Here is a 12,312-nt window from a genome sequence, read left to right as displayed (position 1 = left end):
GAGGAGGAGGAGGAGGAGGAGGACAAGGAGAAGGAGGAAGAAGAAGAACCAAGAATGTACACACTATTCAAACATTAAATACTGTTTTATTATAGAGACAAGAGTTTATAAATTAAATTTGAGCAGAAATTTCCTTTAAGCCTTTAGGGTCCCATACAACAGTGGCACCATCTCTGGGCCTCTGTTGAGCTCTATGTTTTGGATGGTTGCTTCCTCTTTCTGAGGGCACAAGTGACCTGGGTACTGGACTCCTCAGCCGCTGTACAGTTTCCTCCTCTCTGTGCACACATGTGAACACTGGCAGAGCTAGTAGTGTACACAGAGGCTCATGTCTACACTGTGTAACATATTCATTCTAACCTACCCAAGCAAAGCTCCTTATGGTCTTAAAACTCTCAGTTCTGACTCTCATGACAGGGTGGCCATTTTTTAAGGGAACATGTTTTCTTCCTGCTTCTTAATCTGTCTCAAATCTTAAGATGACTGTGCAAAAATAAATATATATAATTTTAAAGTAAGCGTGTGTGTGTGTGTGTGTGTGTGTGTGTGTCCCAAACTCATGGCCGCTCCTGGCTTTTACATGGGAATTTGAACTCAGCTCCTCCTGTTTTCACAGCAAGAGTCTTGCACACTGAGACTACTCCCCAAACCCAATAATTAGTTTCAGATCTGAATCTGCCATTCAAACCAATTTGCAATTTCTCATATGTTATTTGTGTTTATTTGACATCTGTATGCTTCTGATGTATGCATCTATTACATATATTACCAAACAGAAGGTAAGGAAGGACTTTTCTTATAGTAGACTTGGTTATCAAAACACTTCCTTACCTGTGCTGACCTTAGGGTCACAGCATTGAAGAACAGCCAGCAGTAGATGCTGTAGTGAGACAACAGCTGGAACCATGCACTCACAGCATCTCACCTTATGGCCGTCATCATCTTCAGTTCTAGCTTTACACTGCCACCATGTCTCTCCTCTTTCGTCCCCACTCCCACAATCCCCTTTACAATAGCCTTTCTCTTGCTTCAGTATTCCCTCTTGATACAAGACCAAAATGGTACTCACTAGTTAGGTGGAAAAGATGAAATATTTTAAAATATATATAAGCCTAGAGTTCCTATGATCATCATAAGTAGGAAAAGAAAATTTTATTTTGTATATATTATCCATCAGAGTACATTAGAGGATGGGTCTCCTAAGGAATTAAAAACAAATATTTATGATAAATGCCAGGACTCTCTCATTTTTATATGTAGAAGTAGGTTGGTGTTGTAATAAAAAATAACTTGAGGCTAATGGCATACAAAAATAATGAGTAATGCCTTCCCCTTCCCCAACTGCTGAAATGAGAACCAAGTCATTTTGACACATCCCTGTTAACAGCTTTCAGGGTGGGTCTTAGCTCCATGTTTTGTTAGTGTCTTGACTCCATAGTGACACGCTCAAATCCTACTCTGCTTTGAGCGTGTGTGTGTATGTGTGTGTGTGCGTGTGTGTACGTGTGCGTGTGTGTGCGCGTGTGTGTGCGTGTGTGTGTGTGTGTGCACGTGCGCGTGTGCGTGTGCGTGCGCATGTGCACGTGTATTCATGTTTCTAGATCTCTCCTGAATGCTGGGTCTGATAATTTATTTTCAACTTTGTCCCCAAATTTCTTAGCTCCAAATAAAGCGTAACTACTCCAGAGGGAGCAAATCAGAGATTTTTTCACTCGGAATATGCGTATGGTGTGTCATTGTGTATGTCTGAAAAAGTAAACTTACTGTCTGCCTGTCGCCAGGATAAAAAAAAAAAAAAACAAAAACGTAGGACCTAATCAAACTGCGGTGGGGTCAACCCTTGTGGTTTTAAAGGCCCTTAATGTTATCCAGCTGCGAAATAAAAGGGACTGGGAGGGGAAGGTGGAAGGAGTGGGGGGTGGCAGGGGGGGGGGAGCCTGTGGAAAAGCACAGAGAGCCTGGTTTTTATTTTTATTTTTCTTTAAGTGAGTTCAGTGCCAGCCTGGACATTGGGTGTGCGGACTATTGAGCCATTGTCTCTCCCATTTCCAGAGTAGCCCCCAGTTAATCACTTCAGCTTTGAAGGGAATTTCCTCGTGGAATTCTCCACAGAAAATCTAATCAACTGACCTGCCCTCTCAACAATGGACGGCTTTTTTCCCTCTCTCTCCCTTATTGGGGCGGGCTCTGTAATGTAGCCTTTTGTGCACAATGAACCCTCCCAGTAGGAGTGGAGAGCGTGTGTGTGAGTGACTGTGTGTGTGTAGAAAGCATACTATCTTGTGTTGGTGAGTGTGTGCTTGCTCCGTAGCCAGATGCTGCCTTGCGTTGGGGCAGCCACTGTCCCCTCGTGCCTCTGTAGGTGCCTCTGTCATTCCATGTCAAAGGTACATTACCTGATTACCTTCCTCGCCTGCCAGATTTTTATCTAGATAATTGGAACTGCTTTGGAGGCAGTGCCTTGCCAGCCAGCTTAGGATTTGGAGAGCCAGAGTTTGCCCAGCTTATCTGTGCCTGCCTGGACAGAGGAAATTAAAGAGCCCCAGGGCTGGGGGGCACACCCGCTCTGTCCAGCCCGAGCTCCCCGGTCAGAGGGAACAGGACAGTGGACTGGTCAGGCCATCTTCTGGTTGGGGTTTGAGATCTTCCTGCGCTCCTGCACGCTGTGTCTGGCATGCAGATACCTGCTCCCCTCCACGCCTGGTTTCTGGAGTTTGAAGCTACAGAAACTTTGCCTGGGTTGCCAGGACATTCAGAGCACTTTGTGGAAAGCAAGCTAGCACTGAGCCGGACGGAGTGAGTGACAGCCTGTTTACAGGTTTCCTTGAAGGGGCCTCTGCTATATTTCAATCTGTCAAAGTTGCTTTTCTTCCCTTAGAACAATGCCTGATTGTTGTGTGTGAGTGTGTATGTGTGTGTGTGTGCGCGTGTGTGCGCGCGCGAGCACACCCATGCCTGTGTGTTTCCCTGTGCGCTTGGAGAGAGTCGGGGAGAGGGGTGAGAGGAATAACAATTCTTTGTGTAAAAATGCTGTGACTAATGTGTAATCATTTTGCTTAATTAGTTAATACTCACAGTTTGATTGGGGCTCCGTTATGACAAAGTTATTTTTTAATCAGCCCCAAATGTATTCTGCACAATGATACTGGTGGTGGTGCGTGTGTGTGTGTGTGTGTGTGTGTGTGTGTGTGTGTGTGTGTGTGTTTGACTTTTATTATTTAGAGGAGAGAGACATGGGAGACTAGTTGACTTCTACCATTCAGGGATGTCCAGGAGAGAGAATTCAGAGGAAAGGACTGGAGCCCGGAGGTTGTCTAATGCCTAGCAGTCACAGTGTGCGGCTGTGCAGAGGGGGAGTAGCCAGACGGCTGCTGGAAGTGTACTACCCCTTTAAGAGAATGGTCAAGGAGTCCTAGGAGAGAGAGAGAGAGAGAGAGAGAGAGAGAGAGAGAGAGAGAGAGAGAGAGAGAGAGAGAGGAGGGGAAGGGGGAGAGGGAGAGGGAGAGGGAGAAAGGGAGAGGGGGAGAGACAGTGAGAAGAGACAGAAAGAGAATCCATTGGCTTAGAAGGTTTGGACTGACTTGACAGGTTCAGTTGGAGCCAGCCGATCATAGGTGGCCGCTGTGACAAAGGGAAACTGTGCTTTTCCAGCATGCTTACTGACCCTGATTTACCTCAGGAGTTTGAAAGGTGAGTACTGTTTGGTTTTTTTCCCCCCTAATATACTGAAGTGCAAACTCTTCCATTTCACAGTAGTCTGTGAATCCACTGGAAGATGCCTCCCCCAGATTGTGTGCCTTAAAGCAGCTTTTGAGCTCCGGTCTCTGCAGCCTTGGGAGCTGATTTCTGTTGTGGTTGCCCGGACCAAATTGAACTGATTTGCAAAGTCTCCTCCGAGCTTACTGCTAATGTTTTTAGGTTGCGTCGGATCACAGGCAGGAAATTAAATGAACATTAAGCATCTCTCTCTCTCCTCGGTCGCCCCCCTTCCCCCCCTGCTGCTCCCTTCCCCGGTTAGGCTCCCACTTTCTGCCTTCATTGATCCCGCACACCTTTTGTAGACTGCCAGCACATTCAGGATCTCTGCCTCCTGTGATTTCTGAAGTGACACAAGGCTTTGGCGGTGGTTAAAGCGGAGGCTGTTAAATTCCTGTTTGATCCTTCTGTTAAACTTTGGAAACTGCTCGGAAAAGCAGGACCTTTTGTTGATATGGGAGAGCCTGGCTGTTGTTGTTGTGTTTTGTTTTGTTTTGTTTTTTTTTCCTGGCCCCAAAGAAAATTTAGCATCACAGTGAAATATTAGTAGATGATTCTCGAGGTGTCTGAGGAGGGAAAGAAGAGGGCAAGCAAGGCACCCCCTTTCTAAGTTTAGTGGCTACTTCTGTGCTCGCTGTCTTAACTGAATTTTGATAAACTCCACTTTCCGCTGTGCCCTGATGGGAGGGAGTTAAGTGTATCTTTAATTAGTTGTTCCTATTTAGAGGGATGTGCAGTTTCCTTCCATTTGATGTTGCTGCAAGTAGCATGGGGGGGGGGAGCTTTTAAAGAATTTTAGCCCTCCTCACGTCCCTGTAATTATACATTACAGTTTTTAACTTTGAGTTCTTATCCTCGTATAAGTTCATTTTTTTGAACTATAAATAGATTTTTGTTTGCCATTAAAAAGAACTCAAACTTCGTATTCTGTATGGTGAATTAAAAAAAAAAAAAGCTAAAAAAAGCCAGGATGCAAGATCCCCAGGCTTTTTTTTCATTTTCATGCAAGCTATACCTTCTGTATAAACATTTGTCGTATCTGACTATGCAATGCAAGCTAGGTGCTAGACCAGCTGGTTAAAAATATGCTAAGTCAAGCTGTTCATCACTCAAATGCCTGAATTTGATATGAAAAGACGAAAAAAGAAAGGACAAAGATTAAAACATTTTAGAACTGAAGCCACGGGAGAGGAGAAGTGTGGAGAGGAAAATAAGCCTTGGATGTGGCCACATTTTAGAGAAGCCACTGTCTGACCAGGAGAGAAAGTGAATGTATAGTGTGCGTTGTAACACTGCTTTCTCTGTCTCCCTCACCTCTTAAGTAAGAAGGATGATCTATCAGAACAGTTCTGAATTAATTTTTCCAAAGTATTGCATATTAAATCTTATAACTAGTTAGTTTTCCTTTGCAAACGTAGTCTTGTTTCTATGTGGATATGGAACTTGTTCACATTGGCGACTTGTTAATTGACCAGAGTAAGTTTCCCAACATGTGCAGATGAGCACATTAATGGTAATTTTTCTTAATTCTAATTTTATTATTATTATTATTATATTATTATTATTATTTGCAAATAAAACTGTCCGATTTGTAACTTGTTAGCAGATTATTCTTATAAAGAGGCGGTTACATGGTTACATATTAACAGGCACAGTCTATTTCTCTATATAGGCAGGCTGCCTGGTGGGAACTTTATTTGTATTTTTTTTTTTCAATTATCTTTTTTAAGCCAAACTTTTCCCTTTAATTCCCTAGTGCTCAAATCTCCTAACATTGTTTTGTTTCTCCTTCTGCTAAGGTTTTTATGTTCTTTCTGCATTATCCGGGGGCATGCATGTTTAGCTGGATAATTTAATAAGCTGGTGATAATTGGCTAGTTTGTTCAGATGTGCATCCCGTGTGTAAAAGTAGTAGTTAAAATAATTTTGAAAAATGTCATACAACATAATATTTTTAATAATTTAATTATTATTAAATATATGTTGAAATTGGCAATACTTACCAAAAACCCAGCAAATCATGACAGTTTCCACTGCCTCTCCCCATTTGTCTATTGTCACTTAAACAGATATATCATGCAGATAGATACAGTATCGACTGTTGAAACTCTCTAAAGAGAGACATATAACGGTGCTAACGTATATAAATAATCAGAGTGAGGTTTCCTTTTTTCTTCTTCTCAGTTATTTGCAACTTTTGTTCAATAAGTAGGTCATTTCCATTGACTTAAATTATATTCTATTTGCTCACCTGATATCAAAGAGGTTTTCATTCAAACTCATTTAGACTTTGAAAAGAATTCCTAATGTCTCTATGAATGGGAAATTAGGTGTAGTGAGTAGAAGTTGCTCAGAGCTCAGGCATCATTCATGTCTTAAGTGATTCACACTGCTAATGTCACTGACAGAGTATAGACATCTCCTCTTATTTATTTATTGTCTTTTTTACAATATGCTGACTATTTGAAACTTCAAGAAATATTCAGAACTTCCAGACCAGCTCGAGGCTTTGGATTTAGTGTCCGTGATCCCAGCTACAGAAGGGGGCAGTAAACAAGGCTGGTAGTAAACAGTTGGGAACTAGCTAAGAAGTAAGAAGTAGGTAACAGTTTCATTGTCTCTGAGGACTGTCAAGAGGTAATGGCGATGGATTTCAGAACTAGAAAGCTTGAACTTCCCACTTGTGCTGCCCTGCAGGAAACTGCAGGGCTGACTGTCTACTGAACGATGCTTCTCAGGTGGGGGATGGACAGGCAGTGCATACCCCAGAGGATGATCAGTCAAACAAACCTCCCTGTCTCAAAATTCACACGAACCTCAAATGGCAGCATGGTCTAAGTATCGGAACTAGCATGGCTACCTCTCCTGAGGGGTCTTGGTCTTTCCATTTAACTGAGAGTTCAAGAATAAAATGTTGTGATTTCAGCTTTTTATTTCTTTTAAAGTCAAGAACGTCATCTGTGTCCTAATATTTAAATATGTAAAATATTTGCTTTATCTTGTGCTGTGGCTCTCCTGCTGCTGAAGGAGAAATAACCATTCTGACATTCTATCACTGATACAGCTGTCAGCTTCTTTGAATTGTATTAGTCTTATTTCTACTATGATCATTTCATGACTAAGCTACTTGTAACCGTCTTCAGTTACTGAACTGTAAAATTTCATTTAAGGAAATAAAAGACTTTTAAGTACATATATTTTAGAAAGTCTGCTCATACCCAGGAAAAGAAAAGTTAGGGCTGAAGAAGGAAGTGTGCTAAGGCCAGAGCTTTGTGGAGCTGCATGCTTTTCTCAAAATGGGTTCTGACAGCATTCCGAATGTTGAAGGGAACACTGGAGGGTCTAGACATGATGCAAAAAAAAAAAAAAAATCTACTCAATTGGGCACCTTCCATTTCTGTCAGACGTCTTTATGGTCAGCCCTTCGAAGGGAATCATCTTTATCTCATTAGAAAACTCTCAACTGTTATTCTGAAGCAGGGAACACCCTTTGGGTTTGTGAAACCCACTTTGCAGAACTGCCATGAAAAACTACTAGCCGTGGATACGCATATCCCTCACGAGATTGATATTTTAGAGTTAGCCGATCCTCCCAATAAGATATCTTTTTTCACCTTGGTATTTATCCAGTGTAGTTGGAGATTTAAAAAAAAGAAAAAAAAAAAAAAAAAAAAGAAATCCATTATGCTCCTAAGGACGAAGTGCATTCACAGTACCAGGTAATGTCTAGATGGGGATATTTAAAAAGGTCCCTAACTCCTTTCTGTCACTTCCTGGCAACTGTAAGCCCTTAAGCTTAACTGTCTGTTTTCAGTGTGTCCCAGTACCTACTTCCTTCGTTTTATTTAGCTTTTACTTACTACTACTTCCTGGGGGAAGCAAGCTCATCAATCACTGCAGATTGTAATCGCCATCTCCATAATTTTCCAGCTACCTTAGCTGGTACCTTGCTCTGGAATGCAGCTCGCAAGAAGGCATGCTTTAAACACATTCTGTCTGAAGACTTGGCAGGAGTCTGCCTGATGATCAGGAGCAGTGCCGGGTTAAATGCCGGGTGAGGGGACAGCAGGTGGGAGAGGGAAAGGTGTGTTGCTGTTGATGACAGGTTGATCCATTTTTTCTGCGCCTCAAATACCAGAAGTCATAGGGAAGTGTGCTGTCTGTTCTTGGAAAGCTTGTAACTGAGATTTTCATGAGCATCATAGATTAGAGGCAGATGCAAAAACCTGTCTGGTTTTGAGCATCTCACCCTTCCTAGAGTTGGGATCTGTGTCACATGCATTTCATTCAGGACACACTCACAGAGCAACATCCCTAAGGGATGTCTCCTCATTTTTCTTGTCTTCTCTTCCCGATTCCATCCTTCAGCTACCTAAGGTGTATATTGTATCACACAGGGGTGGGCTGGGTTCTGAACACCACCCCATCGTAGATGACTTTAAAAGGTGTAACTGGTGGGTACTGTTTACTTTGTGAGTTTGTTTATTTGTCTGTATCTTAGAGAGGTTAACCAATACCATGGGCCATAAAGGGACCCAAGGCAAGCTCTCAGCTTTTCTCCTGTGCTAGCTAACTCAGTGTGTTCCATCTCTGAGACAGGGATGGCAGTGATCTTAAGAGATGCTCAGTGATGTACCAATGTGTAAGATGTATGCTTCTTAATCGATGGTTAAGAAATTTATGGAGATTTTTCAAAGCCTCCCTTTACTTCTATTCTCAATGACTTTGCCCCTTGTGGTGACACCCTCAGCCATGTAGCATGTAAAATTCAAAGGCCGTGCAGATGAAACAGATCAAGAGGTGTTGCTAGAGCAAGGAGAAAGAAAGAAAGAAAGCCACTAAAGACCAATGCTCAATGTCTATTTAGGTTTGCATCTGGAGAACGCCTTCTGTTCCTTCATGTGGAATCAGGGCCCTTTTCCCTGTCTGACTCTGGGTTCTGCCCTGCAGTCTGGAAGCTGCTTAGCCCTTTCCCTAGTGCCGTCTTCCCTTCTCTTGACTTGCTAGCTGAGAGTTCCCCATCTCCTCTGGAGATCCTGTGGCTGGCGTATGGTGCTGCTTGTCCAATAGGGGGGTGTGCGTTTCTCCACATCAGTGTCCTCTTCTCTTGGAGGCTGACGGGGAACCTCAGCAACACTGCCAGCCTTTGCCAGCCTGAGGAGTCGCAGCCTCCAACTTGCTCCCAGCTCTTGCGCCTGCTTTGTGGCATTGTATTCTGCACACTGGGCTGCCGGGAAGGACCAGACCGAGGCAAGATTTAGAAGGATTCTGGTGAGAACTGTTTCAGAGGGATATGGCATTTTAAAAGAATTGTAGTAAACAAACAGAATTGCAGAGTCAACAAAGATAATTAGCATAAACAATGTCGTTTTAGGACAGGTGGTTTAAAAAAACAAACAAAACAAAAAAACCCAAATATGAACCCAGTTTGAATTCTGCCAATTTGGAACCATTGAACCTTAATCTGCACTTCAGGAGTACTACCCAGGTTTGTTGATAAACTTGTTTAAATGCATCTTTTCTGTTTCCTTTTGTATTATTTTTCCGGTCATTGTGCCCTTTTGTCAACCAGCTTGAAAGTAATTCATCTATTACAAGGTAGTTTAAGGACCTTTATATTCATAAAACAAGACAGAAGCACAAGGAAAAACAAAAGCCTCCGTGTGTTTACAGACAGTTCAGGTCAGTCGTGGAGCCTGCAGTGAGTTCCGGCTGGGGCTTGACTCCTGCCTCCTGAATCTCCAAACCTCTCTCGTTCTCTCTTTGATCTAAGTATCATTTGGATAATTTAGCTCTGCTGTGATATTGATACATTTGTCATTGTCTTGTTATTCTGAGTTGCTGCTACTCTTTTCTCTGGCTCTGACTCCTCAGTGGGCGCATGCATGTGTTTCTCCAGGCTGTTTCTCGATGCTTTTCCTCTGTGACTTGGGGAAGGGGGCATGGCAGGGACTCCAGGGATCGAGTACTATGGGACTGCTCGTCACTGCGAGCCTCATTGTTTAAGTCTACTATGCTGTCACTATGAATTCAAATCTGCAGTTGTTCAGGCTTATTACTAAATGACGTTTTTCGTAATGCCTTGCATGGAAATGTTTTGACTTAAATGAAATGTGGAGTGTGGGTGAACGAAAAGCTCTTTATTTTTCCTGCGTTAAGGATGAAAAGTTCTTTATTGGAGTTAAGAGATTTTCTTCCCCCTCCTTTCATGTTCTCTTGGAGAAGGAAGACCTGGGTTCCAAATGTGCTTCTCTGGTAGTCTGGTGGCCCTTCTCCTCTCGGAAGCTGAACTAGGAACATTTGTGAATGAATTTTAGTTTCTTGGAGTTATAAAAACGTGTGTAAACTAGTAAATCGTGTCTCATTCATGTGCTGTGGAGATTTCTCGTACTTTATGGACAAAAATAATTTGGCTACTAACGAATTAGGGCTACCTGCCAGTCTCATGGCGTACTGTAGGTAAGAGGAGCGCTAGGAAGAAAAGCTGCTGGCAGCCACCCGGGGAAAGTTTCACGTGTGGTCGTGTTTCTATTTCTGCCCTTCACATCTCTGAAAGAATGTGTGTTTTAGAAAAGAAAATGTTCAAACACGGCACACACGCTCCTTTTTACGCAGGCATGTGTAGAGCCACCGGCTCTCTCCCCGCAGAGGTACCTGGGCGCCTCACTTACCTCACCCGCTCATCTCCGTCTTCCTTCTCACATTGAGACCTCCGAGTCAGATACACTCAGAACAGACGCACAGGAAGACGTGAACTTGAGGACAGAGAGTGTTCTCTCAAAGCCTCTTGTACCAGAAGGTGTGACATTGGCAGGGTGGGAGTCGGGTCAGCTGGAGCTGTGAGCAGTTGGGGAGTTTGAGGTCATGAGGCTGTGCCTTCTCATCTGGGACTTCAGGAACATGGCTAAGAAAAGACATGAAAGGGTTAACCCGCTTTGTCTGTCTTTTAAATATTTTTTTTTTTAATTTTTTAATTTTTATTTCTGAAACCAGAGGGAAAGGAGACAGACAGGAAAATTGTGTTTTACTGGTACATCTTCTATTGAAATTTATTTCAAAATTAGTAGTCAGTGTGGACTTCCTGGGGAGTGACTAAAGGGATACTAAGCTCTCTGAGAACTACTCTGTGACTTTTGCATATAGTCTGTTGAAATCTCATTTTAATAATAACAGTCATTGTTATTATTATTATTATTATTATTATTATTATCATTATCTATATATGAGATGAAAGGGATCCAAATGGGAGAAAAAGCACCCACTCTGGAGATGGCATGTTTTACATGCAAGCAGGGAGCGAGAAGGTGCTCCCTTGTGGCCCTGAGTTTTCCTCCCCCACTAATACAGATCCCATGGCAAAGTTCTAGATCATGCTGGCTCTAATTGTGGAGCTGAAACAATTGTTTGTTTGCTACAATTCTTCCTCTCCTGTATTTACTCTGCACCAGAGTCTGTTGGGCAAGAGCCTACAAAGTCCATGACAGTCTCTTCTTTTTTTTCTCACTCCTGTCCCAGTACCACTCTCTTGTTGTTTTGTTTTCCCTTCTAGAATATTTGCTATTGTGTTTCATAATGTTTGAAAAGGGATTGCGAGAAGCTGTCACCTAGTCAAGGTTAGCAACTCAGCTTGCCTCTCACCTCAGTTCTGTGCTCTTGTATCCTTAAGCTGCTCCCGTGATCTAGTAGAGAGAGGAATGGACCTGTGGTCAAACTCTTCTAGCTCTGTTAACCCAGGGACTCACCTGCGATCCTGTGTTAATCACAACTGAGCAGACAGTGTCTGACTGTCATCCCTGGCAGCATCACCATGGGAAAGAATCTTGAATAGGCAAAGTACCGACCGCCAGAACACCTCGGAATGGATAAGCAGAGATGGAATGAGTTTAAAGAGTAAAACTCCCATTTTCCTCATTTCCTAATCAGAACTATATTTGTGAATTGTCTCTAGATTCTAGGGGATTATGGGATATGTGCCTTGGTAGGGTATTGTTTTAAAAACCTTAGAATTACTGGAAAAGTAAAATGGATTTGATTTGACTGATAAACAGTTTAAGAACATTTACCGTTTTAAAAGCATTCCTCTAGGGAAATAGAAACAGATCCAAAGGCACAGAGGGAAGTTTAGAGAATTATATAATGAAACACAGTATTTATACCTTTATGAGTAGATTAAAAAATATTTAGAAGTGACTAGGAGTGAAAGGGTTATTTGGGGAAATACCGTAATTATTCCCATATACCAAGCGTGGAATTAAGAGAAGCCCTTAAATTTACTAGGCAGTTGACTGCTTGAACAAGTCCCCTCAGTTCTGATGCAGCAGTTTGGGGAAGATTACCCTGAGAGGAATAAATCCTTCCTAGAATACAAACAAGACTGATTCTTGTCTCTCCCACAGTGGGGGTCTCAGGGTAGGTATATCCCAGACATAGACTGGGGTACTGTGGGGCGTAGGGAGTGGGCATTTGAAACTGCATTGGTGGGGAGGTTTAAGGCATGCTTCTGTGACATTTGGGGACAGCTGAGATTTCCTGTTCAGATAATAAGGAAGTTAAAGT

At 42.6% G+C, this 12,312-nt stretch overlaps 1 protein-coding gene across 15 annotated transcripts in view; it reads left to right on the top strand.

The window, feature by feature from the left end:
• The window catches only part of Sox5 (SRY-box transcription factor 5), a 943,592-nt gene that overhangs the window by 562,862 nt on the left and 368,418 nt on the right, over positions 1-12,312 (top strand). For 4 of the 15 annotated variants that reach the window (XM_029534564.1, XM_021190118.2, XM_021190120.2 and 1 more), the window contains exons 1-2: positions 2,549-2,796; positions 3,589-3,690. The exons of 5 other annotated variants lie outside the window; for them this stretch is intronic. In XM_029534564.1, coding sequence (XP_029390424.1) covers positions 2,675-2,796; positions 3,589-3,690 — 224 coding nt within the window. In that variant the 5' untranslated portion in view covers positions 2,549-2,674. Of the gene's footprint in view, positions 1-2,548; positions 2,797-3,588; positions 3,691-8,613; positions 9,245-12,312 lie in introns of those variants that run through there. 6 more of the 15 variants (XM_021190121.2, XM_029534565.1, XM_029534563.1 and 3 more) reach the window with 5 other exon arrangements.

The sequence above is a fragment of the Mus pahari genome, chromosome 2 (assembly GCF_900095145.1).
Source record: "Mus pahari chromosome 2, PAHARI_EIJ_v1.1, whole genome shotgun sequence".
Taxonomy (NCBI): domain Eukaryota; kingdom Metazoa; phylum Chordata; class Mammalia; order Rodentia; family Muridae; genus Mus; species Mus pahari.
Note: the sequence above shows the minus strand (reverse complement) of the source record. Positions and strands in the feature narration are given on the sequence as shown.